Here is a 21,203-nt window from a genome sequence, read left to right as displayed (position 1 = left end):
CATGGTGTTGTGCACTAAATCCCATCATCCCTGACCATTGGAATCACCACACTGGATTAACCCTGTCTTAAATACTCTTCAGAATTGCTTTGGAGTTCAAAAACTCAAATTTCTATATTGCAGCTCTACCAGAAGGTGTCACTCTTGCCTTGCAAGAATTATTATAGGGCATTTTTTTTCTTTTAATGAATGGGCAGATCTGAACGACAGCTGTTCTACACATAAAGTTGTCTTCTACAAGCATTTTAATATTAGAGTTTTGATTCTACAGAAGCATTGGCTGTCAAATTCTCAAACAACTGAGCTTATTTATATAAGTGTACTTAAAAGCAGGTAGAATGCTTGCTACCTAAGGCAAAATTAACTTGTCAAGTACAGTGGTGCCTCGCAAGATGAAAAGAATCCGTTCTGTGATTCTCTTCGTCTAGCGGTTTTTTTGTCTTGCAAAGCAAGCCCATTGACGGATTAGCGCTATTAGTGGCTTTTAGCGGCTTTTAGTAGCTTATCAGCTTATCGGATCAGCTGATAAGCGGCTTAGCGGCTTAGAAAAAGGGGGGGGGAGGAAAAAAAACCAGCAGGAACTCGCAAGACATTGTCGTCTTGCGAAGCAAGCCCATAGGAGATTCGTTTTGCGAAGCACCTCCAAAACGGAAAACCCTTTCGCCTAGCGGGTTTTCCGTCTTGCGAGGCATTCGTCTTGCGGGGCACCACTGTATATCATGCATTCACTTACTTGATCACCAAGGGCCTATCTAGTCTAGCATCCTGTTTCCAACAGATGGATGTTTCTACGAAGGGTGGCACTAACTCAAGATCCCTTCTCCCAAGTTTGTGCTGCTTATTCAGCATGGATTCTTCCAGTAAACAAAGAACTAATAGCCCCTGGTAGAATGATGAGAGCCTGCTGGATCAGGCCAGCGGCTCATTTTGTTCTCACAGGCTGACCAGGTGCCTGGGGGAAACCCACAAGCAGGATTCGACCACAAGAGCATCTCTCCCCTCCTGTGGTTTTCAGCAGCTGGTACTCAGAAGCATTGCTGCTTCCACTGTGGAGGACAGAGCATGGCCCTCGTGGCTAGCAGCCTTCAGTAGACATATCCACCTCCTCTGGGAGGGAGTTTCGTTGTTTAACTATTAGCTGCAGAAAGAAGTACCGTATTTTGCGCCCCATAGGACGCTCCGGCCCATAGGACGCACCTAGTTTTTTTGGGGGGGGGGAAATAAAGGAAAAAAATTATTTCCCCCCCCAGGTGCGGGGCTGGAAGAACCAGGTCGGGGAACAGTGGGAAGGCACGTTCTGCCTCCCCGCTGTCCCCCGAGCTTGTGGGGCTGGCGATGGGGAGAAGTGCGCTGATCCCAGGACTGCAGGCCGCTCTGCGCCGCCATCCGGAGCGGGGCGGGGCTTTGCTCCCGGTGGCCGTGCAGAGCTGCGCTGATCCCGGGACGGCAGGCAGCTCTGCGCCGCCATCGGGAGCGGGGCGGGGCTTCGCCCCCGGCTCCCGGTGGCCGCACAGAGCTGTGCTGAGCCGGGGACTGCAGGCAGCTCCGCACACCCCTCGGAGCCGGTCTCCCGAGGGTTGCGCAGAGCTTCCTGAAGCCTGCCTTCACCCAATAGGACGCACCCTGATTTCCCCTTCATTTTTGGAGGGGGAAAAGTGCGTCCTATAGGGCGAAAAATACGGTACTTTATTTTATCTGTCCTAAATCTTTCAAAATTCAGCTTCATTGGATGAACACCGTAAATACCTTTCACCCCTTTTAAAAAAAATAAAAATTATTCAAAATTCTAACAAAACATATTATCCAAAAACATATCCTTGTCCCCCCCCATTTTTCCTCCCTCCCCCCTCCCACACAAAACCCACCCACCCTCCGACTTCCCTCAGTTCCAATCTTTGGTTTCTCTAAAAATGCTGTTTTCTGCATGTTACAAAGTTGTATAGATCCTCAAACTATTTAGCTGATTATTATCAATAAAAGGTTTGTGAATGTTTATTCAAAACCTGCCAAGGAGTCCAGTTCGCTTTGTTGCGTCTTCAGATACTTTGTAAAGGGTTCCCATTCATCCTTAAAGTCACAGTTATCCTTGTCCCGTGGCTTATATGACAGTTTTGCCAGTTCTGCATAGTCCATCAATTTTTCTTGCCATGATTCTTTAGTTGGGGTTTCTTCAGTCTTCTATCCTTGTGCTACCAGAACTCTCGCGGCCGTTGTCGCACCTTCCATCCCTTTTAAAAAGCAGCTGAAGCTGGAGACCATCTCCATATGTCATGGTAGTGACTTTCATAAGTCAGCCATACATATGTGTGAAGAAGCACCTTCTTCTGTCTTTCCATTCTTAAAACAAATCAGAATTCTGGCCTCAACAATGCCTTTTGGTAACAGGAGGGAGGGATCTTCAGATTTCCTGGATGAGGAAGACTGTCAAATACCAAATGGTCCTTCTCTGAGGCCTTCTCTCACCCCCACCTTTAAATGAACATTATATCATGCTGCGGTAATAATTTTGTATGTAAAATAGGTGTGCCACATGTGAGTGTGCCGGGAGATCAAATAGGAGGGGGGCAGGGTTGGTTGGAGTTCCTCTCTGTTAGTTGCTTTGTAGAGGAATACTGATGGGTCTAATGACCCCCTAAAAGGTAAAGGTAAAGGTACCCCTGCCCGTACGGGCCAGTCTTGCCAGACTCTAGGGTTGTGTGCCCATCTCACTCAAGAGGCCGGGGGCCAGCGCTGTCCAAAGACACTTCCGGGTCACGTGGCCAGCGTGACATCGCTGCTCTGGCAAACCAGAGCCGCACACGGAAACACCGTTTACCTTCCCGCTTGTAAGCGGTCCCTATTTATCTACTTGCACCCGGGGGTGCTTTCGAACTGCTAGGTTGGCAGGCGCTGGGACCGAACGACGGGAGCGCACCCCGCCGCAGGGATTCGAACCGCCGACCTTTCGATCGGCAAGCCCTAGGTGCTGAGGCTTTTACACACAGCGCCACCTGCGTCCCATAATGACCCCCTAGCTCCCCACAAATCAGTGTTGGCTGAGGTATACATAAGCCTTCTCCTCTCCTGCTGCTTTGAAAAATTAACAGCAGAGAGCAGCACATGGATTCAAGCTCTCGGCTAGCCAGTCCAATAAGCTTTGTGCAGCAGCTGCATCATAGCCAACGAGGTTAATTACTGCTAATTGAAAATTTGTTTTATATGATTTATGCTGTACTTGTGATATTCTATTACGTTCTTATTATTTATTGTTTGGGATTCATTTGAATGAAAAGCAGCGTACTAATACAATCTATCCATCAAGGGAAGCAATAACTTAAAGGTGTTTTTTTTGGGGGGAGGGCAAAAGCTGAGCACCAGCAATGTATCTGAGTGCATTGGGTTCCCTGAAATTAATTTCTCATCCCTTCCTCCCCACCCCACAGCATAAACCCTTTAAGCTGTGAGTACGAATGCCTTACCCAACTTGAGGCCTATCTCAGGGGCCCAAAACAATTCATACGTTTTTCAGAAATGGTGAGCAAATTTTGGCCTTTTAAAAGTGACCCCTAAACTTACTGGGAATACTAAATTCTACATGCTTCATCTCGGGAGAAATCACCTTGCTTATATTGCAGTGACCGGTTTCGTATGTGCCAAAGAGAGGAGACTCTAAGCTGTTTCCTCCATTTCTCTTCTTTCTCGCTAATAACTCTTGACAGTGCAGTTTTCTACTGAGTTTGTGAAGGGTGACCACCTCCTGGACTTCTTGCATGGAGTTAGAGCAGGAATTTCTAACAGCTGGCAAGTGAGTGCTGAATTCTAGCCTGCGGCTGCAGACAAACCTATATGAACCATGTGCATATGTGAGGGGATTGAGAGTCGCAGGGAGATGGTTTAGTTTTCCGTGGGGCTTTAATGAGAACAATATTTGCAGGTAATACTTGACACACTGAGCTCCAATACCTTAAAATAAGCCTTCAGGGGGGAAAAGAGCTTCAATTTTTAGGATATTTTAAAATGCCTTATTCTCTATATACCACATTGAACACTGGAATCTGTCATTCTGGGTTCAATAACTGAACTTTCATCTGAGAAATACTCTGCCTTATGACAAGGTATAGTATCTCCACAATAGTTGGATACTATAGTCTGTACACAGTGGATGACTAGTCTGCAAGTTGCCAGCATCTTGAAATGGACAACTACACATGCAATGAAATGGGTTTGCTGCCAATAATGATCTCCCCTCCAAACTAACATGCAGCACAACTTGAATAATGTCCTGGTACTGATAGGTTGTGTTCTGCTCCCCTCTAACTCCACCAGCCACATGTTGTTGCTATCATTCTGACTTGGAACACCAGATTTCAAGTGGTGTCAGAGATGGTTGTGCCTATGGCACTCTAGTCATGCGGTGATGAATATTTTTCAGCTTGTGTGGTGTAGTGGTTAAGAGCGGTAGTCTCGTTATCTGGGGAACCGGGGTCGCATCTCCGCTCCTCCACCTGCAGCTGCTGGGTGACCTTGGGCCAGTCACACTTCATTGAAGTCTCTCAGCCCCACTCACCTCACAGAGTGTTTGTTGTGGGGGAGGAAGGGAAAGGAGAATGTTAGCCGCTTTGAGACTCCTGAAGGGGAGTGAAAGGCGGGATATCAAATCCAAACTCTTCTTCTTCTTGTTGTTCGCCCCTGTGGGGGCATGGGTGGGTAAGCTGCTTGAAGAGGCGGGACCAGTTGCTTTCATGCTTGACCTTCGCCCCAATCAACAAAGAAAGACAGGCAATCTGTCTAGATCAGGTTTCTCAAACTTGGGTCTCCTGCTGGTTTTGGACTACAGTTCCCATCATCCCTGATCACTGGTCCTGCTAGCTAGGGATGATGGGAGTTGTAGTCCAAAAACAGCCGGTCACCCAAATTTGGGAAATTCTGTCTTAGAGAGGTGATCAGTGCCTCAGTCAGAGAAGGCATGGTTCCTGCATGTTTGCGAGAGGCTGTAGTGAGACCCCTTGTGAAAAAAAATAAAATGTAGAGCCAAGTAATATGAATAGCCATTGGTCCATCTCACATTAACCTTAATTTGAGCAAGGGTTTGAGCAGTTTGTTACAGTCAGGTTTGGAGGCATGGAAGCTGCCTTGCTTGCCCTGGTGGATGAGCCTGTGCTGAAGGATGCCTAGAAGTGTGTGAGTCTGTTGATTCTCTTAAATTTCTCAATGGCTTCTTTTTTTTTTAGCATGGGTCATGGTATCCTCCTGTTCTTCAATGGTTCCAGACATTCCAGTCTCACAAGGTAGTTCTGGGGGATGTTGTTCATCCCCATGACCTTTGGCTTAACAGGGTACCAAAGTGTCTGTCTTGTCTCTTACTCTGTTTCACGTCTGCATGAAACAACTTGGCGAGATCATCCAGGGGCTTAGGCTGAGGTGTCATCAGTATATTGATGGTGTGCGACTCTACCCCCTTTCCCCCGTAGTCTAATCCCAGGAAGTCTGTGGAGCTGCTAAACCAGCGCCTGTCAGTTGAGTGGGCCGAGGGAGGTGAATAAGCTGAAATAATGCAGATAAGTTGGAAGAATGGTTGGTGAGGGGCTCTGGCAATCTGGGGAAGGTTGTGCAACTTTCTCCAGATGGGATTGTACTGCCTTTGAAGACTCAGGTCTGCCATCTGGGATGCCTTTGGCCTCCATTCTTGGCAGACATTCTTGAATGTGTAGGTGGTGATGGTAGCTAGCAGTGGTTTGTTTTTTTACCAGCTTCAGCTAGTTCACCAGTTGTAGAATCATAGAATCATAGAGTTGGAAGAGACCACAAGGACCATCGAGTCCAACCCCCTGCCAAGCAGGAAACACCTGTGATCTCTCCCAAACAAGATGGCCCTGATACGAATTCTTCATGCCTTCGTTGCTTCTTGGCTGATCTACTGCGATGCTTGGTAAAAGTTAATTTTCTTTTAAAGTATTAAGTGATCTTTAGGTCACTTGTGCCCAAAGCAACTTACAGGTATTAACAAAGTTACTACTAAAACCAAGAACAAAAGATCCACACAAATAAAACAGACTCAGAAATTGAGCAGCATAACAGTTCCTCCACCCTCCATCCCGTGAGCGAGACACAACATTACCCAGGAAACGCCAATTGAAGCAAACGACTCTTTCAGGCCTTCCAAAAAGCCTAATGTTTAGCTGGTGTAGCTCCAAAATAATTTGGAAAGTTAAATTCTCAGCTCTGGTAATGGTGCCAAACTATTGTCTGGTATCCATCGATGCTATTTTATTACTCCGGTCCTATTCCAGCTCTGCTGGTTTCCTGTTTGTTTCCAGGCTCAATTTAAAGTCCTGGTATTAGCTTTAAAGCCCTAAAAATGGCCTTGGAAGCAGGTTGTTCTCAGGACCATCTATTCCTATATGAACCTTCCTGACCAGTTAAGATCAGGTTTGGAAATCCTGCTCTTGGTCCCATTGATATGTGGTGTCAGGTGGAGGAATATAAAAGATGGGGCCTTCTTGATTGGCGGTGACAATGTTTTGGAATGTCCTCCTTTTGGGAGCCTGCCAAGCTTCCTCACTCTTGGCTTTCAGGCGTCCTTTAAATGCCCCCTCCATGTTTCAGGAAATTTAGACTTTTTAGAGATCTTTTATCTGTTGCCATGAGCTTATTAAGATTTTATGCTGCAGTCCGTCTGTGACTTTGTTTTAAATTGCAATTTTATGGAGTTCTTTTTGGTGTGTTTTAATTTTGTAAAAAGCTTTGACTCCTTAGTCAAGAATGACATCAGATTATTAAATAAGCTCTACTGCATGCTATGGAGGAGAGCGGGGGAAGCTGTCCTTTTTTTTGGCAGCAGATTTTGTAAGTTCTGACATCTAGCGCTGCTGTCACATTTGCTGAGAAGCTTTTATTTTGTGAGACAAGCCCTGAAGATGGCAATTTGGTGGGTAGGAGTTAGAATCTGCCAATATTTTAGTTGGTGTGCTTGTGAAAGCAATTATCTAGGTATCTGCCGACCATCTTAACGAAGAGAAAAACAGTGATGAATTTTGAGGGGTGCATCGTTAGTACTACAGTCATACCTCAGAAATTGAACGGAATCTGTTCCGGAAGTCCATTTGACTTCCAAAATGTTTGGAAACCAAGGTGCGACTTCTGATTGGCTGCAGGAGCTGCAGCCAATCGGAACCTACGAAACCCACGTCGGATGTTTGGGTTCCAAAGAACGTTTGCAAACCAGAACACTCACTTCCGGGTTTGCGGCGTTTGGGAGCCAAAACGTTCCGACTCGCAAGGCGTTCAACCTCCGAGGTACGACTGTATATCGAAGAATCCTTTCTGTATGATTAGGCGCACCAGAATGTAGTAGTTGCTCTTGAGTGGTATTGAATTGCATTTTAGTTGTGCTAAACAAGAGATGTTGTTTATCGTCCCCAAAGGAAAAGGGATGGTGATTCGGCAACACCCAAGTGGGTTTAAGACATGTTTCTGCTTGTTGGCTTCTGAGAATGGTTATTGGACCCCTCTGAGTTGCATCTTACTGTTTGGAAAGAGGACTGGGAAAGCTTGATCCTTAAACGTTTTTCTGCTTTGGGAGCAGAGTTCATCCAAGGGTCCCGAAAGCTCTTGGAGCATTTTATCTTCATGCACTGTCCCTTTTGCATCCTGTGCTGTTAAGAACACTTGCTTTATGTTGCACAGGAAGCCGATGGCTGGTCAGGATAGACTCGTGGAGCCCTTCTCCATTTCTATCCTCGTTCCTCTTCTTGGCTCGTGTCTTATTCTGGCGTTGGCTATTTGTCACATAGTTACAGGAACTGGGTGAGGATGGGGTTGCATATAAACCTGAAAAGTCCATTGGATGTGTTGGTGGGGAAGGAAATTCCAAAAACAAAAATATCAGATTAGTTGTACATGTGTAGATTTGGGGGTCTGGATTGGAGGCTGCTTCTTCTTCATGGCTAATGTAGCCGGACCTCTTTAGAATCTAGTCTCTAGGTAAGCATAAAGACTTGTTTGTTCAGGTTTCATATTTTTTGTTTTAAAATCTGTTTAATAGAAGCTCTTTTAATAATAGTACTGGGTGTTTGCAATTTGGGTATCCCATATCTCTCACTTTGCCAAAAAGCTCTCGCTCTGTTTTCTAAATCCCCAGCGGTCATTACTTTGTTTAAATAAACCCAGTGTAAACTAAGGTTGTTTTGGCAAATCTGACCTTCCCTGTATTTATTTCTCTTGTGAGAAATAGCTATAGGATGTGTGACTGTAGTATTTAGTCTGTGTATTCATGGCTTGTGACCAAGAATGAAATAAATGCTGTACATGGGGGGGGGGGGAGGAAGGAGAGGACAAAAGAGGAAGAAAGCGAATAGCATCCAGGCGTTCAAGAAGATGGATGGAAAATGCTTCAGGCGATTGACCGCAATGCATGTCAAAAAGCCATAGATCTGGATTCTTTTATAAGCACCATCTGAGAACAGTGACGATTCTCTAACTGACCAGTGTTTGCTATGTTGATTTGTGACTTAACGTACCTAAGATGGCCTAAATATGCCAAACGAAGGGGTTGTGGGGCTGGGATAGATCATTTATTGCTGCCTCCTCACATTGTTGCTTTTTAATAGTGGAAATGTGATTCGCCGTGCATCTTCTGCATTGTTAAATTATCAGAACGCTCTGATGAATCTAGCAGAGAAATTGGACTCCTGGGAATTGGTTTCAATTTTAAAAGGTTCCTGGCCCTCGTGATTTTTGAGACTTTTCTGAAAATGCATAGGTAATGTCTATAAAAGACTCCTAATGCCCAAGAGATGGCACTTCTGTAGCCTGCATGGCTATTGCTGCTCAGTGATTTCTGGTCATGTTTCGCCTCTATCCGAAAAGGAAAAAAGAAAAGAAAGGGGGGGGGGAGAGAAACACACAATTAGCTCCAGATTCTTTGAAAATCAATCGTTTAAGAATTTGCGCTTGCAGTTTAGACTAAAGGTAGGGGAATAACACTTGGAATGTTTCCTGTTGTGGACTCCCTGCAAGTGATAATAATGATAAATCTAGCACAACCTGCTGTTTTAGTCTTCTGCATGCAAGGGTTGTTTACAAAACACGTAGGAACATTAAAGAATGTGATCCCCTATGTTATGTACTGAGTTGAACAGGATCCAAAATGCAGCAGTCTGATTGGTCCTAGAACAATAGGATTCAGAATGCAGCAGTCTGATTGGCCCACAGGAGCCACCTAATCCAGCTCCAGGTGAAAGTGAATCTGCAACCTGATTGGCCTACAGGAGAATCCTAGAATTAGCCAATCACGTGGGGCCCATTGTGTAAATAATGTATATAAGACAGACATTCTGGGGGAACTTCCATTCCTCCTCACCACTATGAGCTGAATAAAGAGCATGGAATCCACTCTCGACTCCAAGTATATTTCACCCTACCTGTAGAGTGAAGTGGTATTGCTCATTTTATCACCTCATTTAGACCTGCTGTGGGGTTTTAGAGTAAAATGGGACTTTCCGCATGAGGGGCTAGTTTGTAGCCAAAAAGTACCAAGAGACTAATAGTGTTTGTGCACAAGCACTCTGATTAATATTCAGTAGTACCCAAGCCTTCGTGATAGACAACTCCCCATTTACGTGCGACCGTGCAGAAGCACAGTGCCAGGTACCCGGAAATAAGGAGCATCTTGGAGACCCCCCCCCCCGAGCCCAAAAAGGACCTCTGTGTAAGCCAGAGGGGCAGCAGGGCTTCTTCAGCTGATTCGCAGGGAAGTGGCTGTTTCTGCTGCTGTGCTGCCCCTTACACCAGCTGTTAGTTGGGGAAGCTGAGCAGCTCAGCAAAGCCCTGCTGCCCCTCCGGCTTGCGTGGAGATCCTCTCCGAAGCCCCAAGAGATTATTCTCTTTGGGCTCTGGGGTGAGTCTCTTCCCAAGCCAAGACGACTCTCCAGGGTGCTCCCCATTTTTTGTGATTTTGCCCTTGTGTGCTGGGGCCCAAAATGTAACCCCTGTGTGAATAGGGAGCCACCTGCATCTAAACAAAGTTGCCCTTTTTGCTTGGTATACGTCAGAATCCAAGAACAAAATCAGTCATAATTAACATTTGCATGTCTGAGTGGGTGCCCGTCTCTTAACAATATATTCTGGTTATGAATGTAAACTGTTCATTGAAAGACCTGAATTGATGTGTGCCGTATTAAATTCTCATCCAGTTAGTATCAAACGTTCTTTTTTGATAGCTTCATTTTGGAGATATTTTCGCACTTTGTCAATAGATGTGAACTTAGTGAACTGTTTTACATGAAAATAAAGACAGCTCAGAACAACCTTTTGTATTCTAATCCATGCAATTAGTTTTAAATCCTGCATGGTGATAACTTTCAACTGAATTGGGTCACAGCTGGGCTACTTTCCAAGCCATCACAGTTTATCAGGGAAATCATTTATTGTTGAGAAATAGCTGGTGGAATCTGACTGTGATTGCTTGATGTTTCGTTAATAGCAGAACCTATTCCTTTAACATAAGCAGAATTGATTGAGGAACAAAATCGGATGAAATTATTCAAGAGAATATCTGGAATGAATTTGAAAGGTTGCTTACTTAGCATGCAATCATCTATGGCTGCGAGGAGCGGGGAGGAATCTTCTCCAAAATCTGCCGTGTATATTCGGCATTCATCACCAATCTGTTTCTCGAATTACGTATAAAGAAAGCATTTCACTCCTCTAAGTTAAGCTCATGCCCGAAGACAGTCGAAACAAATAACACAAGAATTTCATGTGCACCAGTGTGAGTTCATGTCCCTCTTGGGGTGGTGCAATAGTACACATTGTAATTGTAGGATGTGTCCATGGAGGAGAGCAGCTACCTCTGTTCTCCTGGGCTGGGCTGCAAGCAAGTTTGTACAAAATGCAGAGTGTTTCCTCATACTCCACCTGCTGTGGTCTTCACTCACCAGATAACAACCCCATACGGGACAGCTGCATATTCCTGCATTGCATGGTCCCTTCCAACTTTACAGCTCTATGTAAAAAACTGATGTCTGATCCTCAAACTAACCAACATAGAAACCAGACCCTAGTGAAAATCTAGAGTCTCTTTTATATGTTGTAAATCTGTTAATGACGTTCACAAATATTGTGACAGCGTCATGTAAGAAGTGCTCTTCCAGACCCAGGTGAGGCTCAGTGTATTTCTATATTTAAGAAATGACAATTTTTTAAAATGGATCCAGAGAGAGCCAGGAAATATGAGTTAGTCAGCTTGATGCTTCTTCCGGATATACTGGTAAAAATCAGTATTAAAGAGAATTAGTAAGCCTATTGAGGAAGAATGCTTCCTTGCTGAGAAAGAATGTGGGTGTTTAAAAAATAAAGCATAATGGGAAGAAAGTGAAGCCTTTATTCGTCTCCTCCTTATACTAGAATTGAATTAGGGGCTGGGAGTGGTTGTCCAATCAAGTTGGCCTGTCTTGAATTTCCATTTAGGGCTTTAAAAGTAATAATACCTGGAAAGAGACTCAGTAAATCAGCAAAGGAACAACATGATTCCAAAATTCTCCTCTGTCTGACGTCTCTAAAAGGTCTCCGAAGGCAGCCCCATGTACATCATGTTTCAGTAATCCAGCCTAGATGTTACGAATGTAGGCTTGATTGTGTCCAAGTCTGCTCAAGGAATGAACGCAGTTGACAAACTAGCACTAGTCTCAAGCCTTCAGGAGCAATTCCAGAACCAGAGTGCTTCCAAACTACATGACTTCCACGTTCAGATTGTGGATTTATGCCAGTTTCTCTCAGACGTTGGCGGGTGCTGCTGTTGCGTTTGTGTCCTGCTTGTGGTCTTCCTGGAAGGATTTGGCTCAGCTGCTGTGCCAGGCTGAATGGATTTATTTTTTCTTTCTATCTATCTGACCAAACGGAACTGCTGTTAAGGTGCATCAGCTAAAGTATGGGTAGGCAAACTAAGGCCTGGGGGCAGGATCTGGCCTAATCACCTTCTAAATCCAGCCCGCAGACGGTCCAGGAATCAGCGTGTTTTTACATGAGTAGAATGTGTCATTTTACAGTGGTACCTCAGGTTACAGAAGCTTCAGGTTACATACGCTTCAGGTTATAGACTCCGCTAACCCAGAAATAGTGCTTCAGGTTAAGAACTTTGCTTCAGGATGAGAACAGAAATTGTGCTCTGGTGGCGCAGCAGCATCAAGAGGCCCCATTAACTAAAGTGGTGCTTCAGGTTAAGAACAGTTTCAGGTTAAGAACAGAACTCTGGAACGAATTAAGTACTTAACACGAGGTACCACTGTATTTAAAATGCATCTCTGGGTTATTTGTGGGGCCCTCCTGGTGTTTTCACATGAGTAGAATGTGTGCTTTTATTTAAAATGCATCTCTGGGTTATTTGTAGGGCATAGGAATTCATTCTTTCCCCCACAAAAAATATAGTCCACCGCCCCAAGAAGGTCTGAGGGACAGTGGACCACCCCCCTGCTGAAAAAGTTTGCTGACCCCTGTAAAGGTATAAACGATTGGCCACTCCGGACACAGAGAAGTGCTGCCAGCTGGACGCAGCGCACCAGTACTTTTAGCTGGCAGGACTTCATCGTGTCCAAAGCAGCTCCAAGATGAGGCAGAGGTCTTGTAAGCCACGAGGTTCACTGGTGGTCTTGGACGAGTCAGAATCCATCAGGATGATTTGCTTTGCAAGGTTGTCATGCAGATGGAACGGGATGACCCTGGACACCTTCAGCTTATTCTTTGGGAGAAAGGCGGCGCACGCATGGGGCGAGGGCTTTAAAGTTCGGCTTTGACTTCATTTAATCAGCCAGATGAAATGTGCGCGCGTATGAATCTCTAGTGTTAGTTTCAATGATTGCAGTGCGTGATCCATAATCTAATTTTGCTTGGGATAATCTGCAACAGTGGAAGCCATGAGAACCCAAAGACTTGAAACATGTCCTATAGAAATTGGTTGCCTTGTGGATACTGAAAAATCTCGATCAAAATCTTTCAGATAAACAAAATTGATTTGGGCAACAAGAGAGCCTGATATTTCTGGGCATCATGTTTAACATTCTTTTCTATATTATGGGTCTCTGCCTGCAAAGCAGCTAATTAGCTGCATCTGGAATGAGGCATTTTATTTTTAGTCTTCCTGTTGGAAACATATTGGCAGGCCCTATGAAAATTTTGCCAAACACGACAGGATGCGAGTGTTTTTACAAAAAATTGGGTAAATGTACACAAGTCTGATATGGCCAGATGACCACCGGCTGGCCTCTTCAGTTGCACCTACCACAGAAAACCCAGATGTTTTGATTCAAACTGCACCTGTTTTCTGCATCTTTACAAGTATCTGTTCATTTGGCGTTTGAGATGTGTAGTAGTTTCTGGTAAAGCACTCTACAAACTAAAACTAAGGTTTGGGGAGTATCCTATTTTTTTTGTACACTTTATTCTTAAAATTGTTTGAATAAAATGCAAGGAAAGGACTAACAATCCCTTCTTGAGGGGTGGGGGTCATTATACAACCAGCTGTACTTCCTGTGGGAGTTCATCACTAATGGGGCCACCACTGAGAAGGTCTGTTTTTGCTGCTCACCAGCCTGGTGAGCCCAGAAGAAGGGCCCAATTTTACATACGGGCCCAATCTTACATACGCAGGCAGCATGCTTGATTTTCAGACATATTAGCAGTAGGCGGATAACTATTTCACTCCAACATCTTGCCCTTATGCAGGATATAGTCATATGGGAGTTGTCCTGAAAGAGTAGTCCTTATTTTACATGAAGAGGGAATTCCAAATTTTTCAGGGCCCTCCTTCCTCCCATCTTCTCGCTTTCCTTGGTTGCTCTTGGATACCCGAGTGCTTCCAAAGACTTTTAAATTCTGTTTCCGTGACACCCTTGAGATATAATGACCTTGTTGACTTCTCCAGAAGAAAAGAAGAGCAGAGACTCTTGATTATCTGTTGCTTGTTTTCACCTCGACTCAGCTTAGCTTCTTTGTCACTGTCTGACTGTATAATAGAGTCCTTTTCTGCAGTTCTGTGCAGAGCAAAGGCATTGGGTGATGGGCCTAAATTGTACAGGGTCCTCCTCTTTGGCATGTAATGCTGTCAGACCTTGAGCTCCTTGGGTAAGTTGCAAGTGGAATTACTGTGCTGGATCTGGCAGCACAGCTTTACTCTGCGCACAAATACGTTTCAGGAAATCTTGGCTTCAAAACGCTAGCTGGGCTCAGTATTTATAGGTATGTGGAGAATAATATTGTCATGATTGACAGCTAAATACAAGGAAGGCTGGCTTTAGAACTGCAGTTGCAGATCTTTAGGGACTTTTAAAAATCTTATTGAAAGCAAAAGCATTTGGGGTGACTACTTTGGGCTGCAAGAATGGCGTGTAGATAATTCTGAGGCATTCTGCAGAAAATAAGGTCTACAGGGGCTGAATATGTTTATGTAGTGTTTTAAAACATGCTGTGGATGGTTTCCTGCTCTCATCTGTTTCTGGCAACTCTTGCTCTGTGCCTTAACAGATAGGAGAGAGCATCATACCAATGCCACCTAGTGAATACTGGGGGCGTAAATGGGGGTTTGGACTCCAGTTTTCCAGCTCAAAATCCAACCCTTAATTTACTAACAGGTTTTACAATGGTTAAGCTGTACTTTTGAAGGAAGTGGCATGTTCAATTCACATGTGGATTTTTTATAGGCTGCAACAAGGAAAGGGCAAGTGGGAAGGAGGGCGCTAAGGTGGTCCTGGGTATAGAATTTTGGGTGCAGACTTTGGAGACCTGGGTTCAAGTTTCAGCTCAGCTGTGAATTTGAGTTACCTCGAGCAAAACCTCTGTCTCAGTAAGTTCCCCACATGTAAAATGGAAATGATATTGACCCACCTCCCAGGTCGCTGAAGACAAATGAAATGAGATTTCTGAAGCGCCCTGCAGAGCTCAAGGGCTCTTTTGCATTATAAATAGCAGCCTGCCTCAATGGATCAAGCAAATGAGCTGTGCTGCACGGGAAGGCCAAAAGCGCCCTGCAGGGTCACCTGCCAGACTGGCCTCCAGTGGAAAATGCCCTCAAATATGTCAGTCGTGGAGGTAATTCTAATGCTTCCAAAATTGCTACATTTTTGGATCAGTCTTTAAAAAACATCAACAACTCATTTCCTAAAAGGACCAAATGTGTTCAGGAAACAGTGGGGAGACGTTGTATCATAAATCATCTTCTGCTAACTTCAACCTGTTTCTGTGCTCTTAAACTGCAGGGCATGCACTTCTGTGTAGTGTAGGAATGAGGTTTGAATTAGTGCTGCAGGGCTGGGCATCCCAGATTTGAATCCCCTCCCTGGTTGTGTCACCCCAGGAGAGGTCTGTCTAGCAGAAAGTGTCTGCCTTGCATCAAATAGCTTGGGTTTGGGGAGTGACTGAAACTTACGGCATATTAAAACACTTCTGGTAACTGTTGCTGCTGCCCTTTGGGAAGTCTAAACCACTGAGCCTCTTGGGCTCGTTGATCAGAAGGTCGGTGGTTCGAATCCCCGTGACGGGGTGAGCTCCCGTTGTTTGGTCCCTGCTCCTGGCAACCTAGCAGTTCGAAAGCATGTCAAAGTGCAAGTAGATAAATAGGTGGGAAGGTAAACTGCATTTCTGTGCACTGCTCTGGTTTCGGTGTTCCGTTGCACCAGAAGTGGCTTATTCCTGCTGGCCACATGACCTGGGAAAACTGTCTGCGGACAAATGTTGGCTCCCTCGGCCTGAAAGTGAGTTGAGCGCTGCAACCCTAGAGTCGTCTGCGACTGGACTTAACTGTCAGAGGTCCTTTACCTTTTTTATTGCAATATCAAAATTGTAATTTAAAACATTTCACGTTCCTTCTGTCTTCCTCCTTCAAATATTTGCTCATTATTTCTGTTCTAATACAGTGCTATCACTGTACATAATGCTTTAGTTTTCCCCTTTCCCTTGCAAGGAGTCTGTGCAAGGGAGCACTCAAAAATGGTTTTTCCCACCTGCAGCCAGAAGTGATGCAGACCATTCTCTACTGCAGGCTTCCTCAAACTTGGCCCTCCAGATGTTTTGAGACTACAGTTCCCATCATCCCTGGCCACTGGTCCTGCTAGCTAGGGATCATGGGAGTTGTAGGCCAAAAACACCTGGAGGGCCAAGTTTGAGGAAGCCTGCTCTACTGCCTCATTCTCTTCCATGTGCAGACCAAGCTTAAAACTTTCCCCAATTTAAAATTGTAATTGAAACCAGTGGCTTCCTTCTTTCTTTCTTTCTTTCTTTCTTTCTTTCTTTCTTTCTTTCTTTCTTTCTTTCTTTCTCTTTCTCTCTCTCTCTCTCTCTCTCTCTCTCTCTCTCTCTCTCTCTCTCTCCCCCCCCCCCCTTTCAGTTCTTATGAGGCAGAAATCTGAAGTGTTGCCTGTTTGCCTGTTTAGGATCCAGCTTTCCATATCTGGAGCAACTCTTTGGGATGGGTGTCAGGGGCACTTCTAGAGAGTAGCATTGCGGGAAAATCCCTTGACCTCCTGACATTTGTGTTACAATGTGCCATTGGGCACAATTTTGTCCTCAGCGCTATTCAATTATTGATTGATTGATTGATTGATTGATTGAATTTATATACCACCCTATACCCGGAGGTCTCAGGGCAGTTCACCGAATAAAATAAAAACATAAAACCACAAAATACATAATCAAAATAAAAACAACAGCCCAATAACCCCCATATGAAGCTATTGGGAGCACACATTAGAGCAGGCATGGCCAAACTTGGCCCTCCAGCTGTTTTGGGATTACAATTCCCATCATCCCTAGCTATCAGGACCGGTGGTCAGGGATGATGGGAATTGTAGTCCCAAAACATCTGGAGGGCCAAGTTTGCCCATGCCTGCACTAGAGGATTCAGAGCAAAATGTCTCCAGCATGCTGAAGACACACAGCTCTAGTTCTGCATAACATCTGAATCGGGCATGGACCAGGGTCTGGGTTCAGTGATGAGCTGGTTGAGGGCCATTAAACTTGAGTTGAAACCCTGTGGGTGAATTCACACCCATTTTCCAAGTAGGAACTTAGTACAGTGAGCACAGACTCATTTGAACCCCAGTTCACCCCATTCCTTTGCTGTGTTGATGTGCTGTTGATACCAGCGGGAATTGTTATTGTTAGTTATATATTCTATTTATCACCCACCATTCTCCAAAAGGAGGAAGGGTTACAGCAATTTAAAAATACAATATCAACATCGTTTTAAAGCAAAGACAGTTGAGAGAAGCGTTCAGAAAGTAGCTTCCAGCATGTTCAATGCAGTGTAGTTCATTTCCAAAGGCTGTTTTAACTCTTCTGTGTGTGTTTGTTCATTCGCAGGCTCCACCGGGCCCAGTGTGCAATTAAACAGACTCAGGTAACTGTTCAGAAAATAGGAAGGGAGATCGAAGAGAAACTGAGGCTTACGTCGACAAGCAAGGAGCTGGTAGGTTTCCGGGATGTATTTGCTTCTCTCAATTATAGCAAATGCCCTGAGTAAAACATTGATGGGTTCATATAATTGGAGTGCTTTCAAAATCTGAAGGGAGTACCTTGTTAGAGAGGTGTGAGCAGTTGTTAGGGGAATTTCGGCGCAGGCCCTTTCTCTGCCTAGGTCTCAGCTTATGTAAGACTGATCTGGTGGATAGAACCCCACTGCTGGTCATCCTATGTCCCTTATTCGCAATTTGAAGCCAACCATTTATTTATTTCTGTATTTAAGTCTTGATTATCACTTAGGAGACCCGAATATAATGGAATTTGAGATGCCTGGCTTGAGTGGGGGCAAACACACAAAGTTACAAACCTGTAACCAATGAAATTCAGGAATATATTTACAAAAGTGAGGAAATGCAAACAGTAAAAGGTTTGGGGAATCCTAGTCTGCGGAGTACAGAGATGCTCAACCAGTTTTCTCACACTTTGTGCAGACAACCTCTTCCCTGATAGTTAGGCGTGATTTGATCTGCAGCGACGAGTTTTTCATGTGCAGGAGAAATCGCTTGATGTCTTCATGTAATAACTACAGATGTATGGACTTTCTCAAGCACTGTCACTCTTGCATGTAACTCAACCCCCTTTTTATTATTAAATGGAAATATTTGTCTGGAAAGTCCCAACGTCTTGATGTATTGGATTAAGCCTAAATTGCTGAGAGGGGAAAACCAAATTAATAGGCCTCCTAATGCTCTGCAGTTGTAAAGCATCAACGCTGGCTCTGTGGCCATGAGCAAAAAGTGGCTGCCAGGAAAAACAAACTCTTACAGATTGGGATTAATGAGCTACCAGTGGAAAGTGTGGTGAACCTTGTAATTGTTTGGGCCGAGTGTAATAGCTGAGTTTGCTGACACTCCAAGCTTTTGAGGATGAGCAAAATGCATGTAATGACTTCTTGGGCACAGTGACAAACATTTTAATTGTCAACTTAGGCTCAGTTTTTTGTTTTGTTTTTAAAAGAAGAATTTGGAACAAAGCAATCTGTTGGCGCCGACTAATGTCAAAGGGCTCAGCATGGTCTAGGATGGGGACCAGTATAGCTAGTGACTTAATTTGGAAATTTATATTGGCACAGCCTGGCAGGCACCTGGTGCCTCGTATCAATTTTAAGAAGCCAATCTGCTTGTATCCCATTCTCTTCATGATGTTATGCTTGGTTCGGATTGGGGAGTCCTGCATTTTATTTCAGTGAGGTTCTCCAACGAGTCTGAAAGGCTTGACACATAATGGAAAATTGAAGTCCTTCATAAAGCTGGCTTTAAATGATGAGGAACATGGGGAGTTCCGCTATCTCTCTAGCCAGAGGCTTACTGTACCGTTGTGTGCCTCTTTCAGCACTGAACTAATTTTCTTCCTTCAGCCCCAGTGCCTTGTGTTGAGGCAATCAAGCCTTCTCCACTGGGTTTACGTGCAAGTTGGGAACAGAGCATAGATGCATATTCACAATAAGCCCATAAATCAAATCTACAAATAACATAACAAAAGCCACATTTCCTTATCACTTTAAATAACTCTTCTCCATGTTCGCTTCGGTCCCCAAGGTAAAGTGAAGCCTGTCATCTTTATGTTGGCTTGCGAGCTGCTTGGAATGGGAACACGTCAGGCATTCTGCCTTTGTACAAGCAGGGAGGGAAAGGATATCGATAGCTTAATCTCTGAAGAGATTTGTGGACTGCAAAGGCCTCATACTTTGCTCAGGCTGCACTGGGAGAAAATGTAGTTGCAGAGGTTGCAAAATGCGGCAAGAGGCAGAGATCTCAGACTTTGCCTAGAGTTTTGTCATTAATGAAGACGGCTCGGCGGGAGTGCCCAAATTGCAGGTGTGCGTGTGCAGCAGCTTTAGCAGGTTGTGCATTGAGTTCTCAGTTGGGGAGCCCTGGGATTTTCTTAACCCCCTGAGGCTCCCAGTGCAGCCCTTTCAGTGACTGCATTTATTTATTTTTCAACTTGTCTTCCTGCCTTTCCATGTGGGATGCCCAGGGCGGCGTACAATAAAATAATTAAAACAGCAATATTGTAACAGTCAAATGACAATGCCCAGTTAAAATCACATTAAGTTGTAATCTTAATAATAATAATAATAATAATAATAATAATAATAAATTTTATTTATACCCCGCCCTCCCCAGCCAAGACTGGGCTCAGGGCGGCTAACAACCAGTAATAAAAACAAGTTGATTAAAATACAATTTAAAAAACAAGATTAAAATACAACATTAAAACATTAGGATGCAGCCTCTTCACAGGAGGAGAAAGGAAAAAGAAAGAGGGGGAGGGAATCAAACTGATTCCAAGCCAAAGGCCAGGTGGAACAACTCTGTCTTACAGGCCCTGCGGAAAGAAATCAGATCTCGCAGGGCCCTGGTCTCATGAGACAGAGCGTTCCACCAGACCGGAGCCAGTGTTGAAAAGGCCCTGGCTCTGGTTGAAGCTAATCTAATCTAATTAAATTAACTTAAATTAAATTAATGTTTAATTCAGGTTAAAAAGGCATGGCAGCAGATAAGAAAATAATTCGGCTCACTATGGTCTGTATGAATGAAAAGGAGGTTGTTTATTTTTATTATTATTATTTTATTATTATCTACTGGACCAGGCACCCCCAACCTGCGGCCCTCCAGATGTTTTGGCCTACAACTCCCATGATCCCTAGCTAACAGGACCAGTGGTCAGGGATGATGGGAATTGTAGTCCAAAACATCTGGAGGGCCGAAGATTGGGGATGCCTGTACTGGACAATGACATCATTGAGGAGCTAGACAGGCTTTATGATCCCAGTGTCCTTCTGTCGTGAGATTATTACAAGCCTTGATAGCTATTGCATTGCAGGAGGCTCTGCTGCTCCCAAGCCTTGACATCTTGTAGTCCAAGTTGGGTGACTTTGGCTTTGCATGGGTGCTTTCAAGAGAGCCTCTCAAGAATTTGCTCTGGCCTCTTTACAAATGGCTCTCTCAATCCTCAAGCTTTTCTGAGCCTATCATGTTGTGTTCAGTGCAATAGTCAAACCAGAATCCTAGAATTGTAGAGTTGGAAGGGACCCCGACGGTCATCTGTTTCAACCCCCTGCAATAATAATAAATAATAATAAAAAAATTTATTTATACCCTGCCCTCCCCAGCCAAGGCCGGGCTCAGGGCAGCTAACAACCAATAATAAAAACAGGTTGAATGAATACAACTTAAAAGCAAGATTAAAATACAACATTAAAATAATTAAAATGCAGCCTCATCACAGGAGGAGAAGGATGCAGGAATCTCATCTAGATCATACATGACAGATGGCCACCCAGCCTCTGTGTCAACATATTTGCTGAGCAGCCCTCTTATTAATTTGTTTAATAGAAAAAAGAGAGTGAGTGTTTACAGTTGAAGATTTTGGTGCTTCGGAATGAGCTAGAAAGGCAGAAGAAAGCCCTGGGCCGAGAGGTTGCCTTGCTACATAAGGAACAAAGTGCGCTATTTGACAGAGGTAAGTGTGAATTTACATTTCAGTTATTTATTATAACTCTGTACTGCACGTACAATTTAGCAGTTGCCTTCCCATGAAAAGTAGGTGATCAAAGAAGGATGAGCCATCAGAGGAGCTTGATCTGTAGCTGAGCAATGGGTTATTCCTATTAAGAAGCAGCTTTGTAGGATGAGGCGGGACCCCATTGATCTCTTGTTTGCTCACTTGATATCCATCTGCAGTGGTGGTTCTGTAGCCCAGGGAGGGCAGGT

The 21,203-nt window shown here is 44.4% G+C and overlaps 1 protein-coding gene across 1 annotated transcript in view; it reads left to right on the top strand.

The window, feature by feature from the left end:
* Positions 1–21,203, top strand: part of UVRAG (UV radiation resistance associated) — an 83,150-nt gene that overhangs the window by 21,387 nt on the left and 40,560 nt on the right. Inside the window, exons 7-8 of the mRNA XM_081197368.1 lie at positions 17,329–17,434; positions 20,826–20,952. Coding sequence (XP_081053494.1) covers positions 17,329–17,434; positions 20,826–20,952 — 233 coding nt within the window. The remainder of the gene's footprint in view (positions 1–17,328; positions 17,435–20,825; positions 20,953–21,203) is intronic.

Source organism: Podarcis bocagei (assembly GCF_964188305.1).
Source record: "Podarcis bocagei genome assembly, chromosome: 6".
Classification (NCBI taxonomy): domain Eukaryota; kingdom Metazoa; phylum Chordata; class Lepidosauria; order Squamata; family Lacertidae; genus Podarcis; species Podarcis bocagei.
This window is presented reverse-complemented; position numbering and strand designations above follow the sequence as displayed.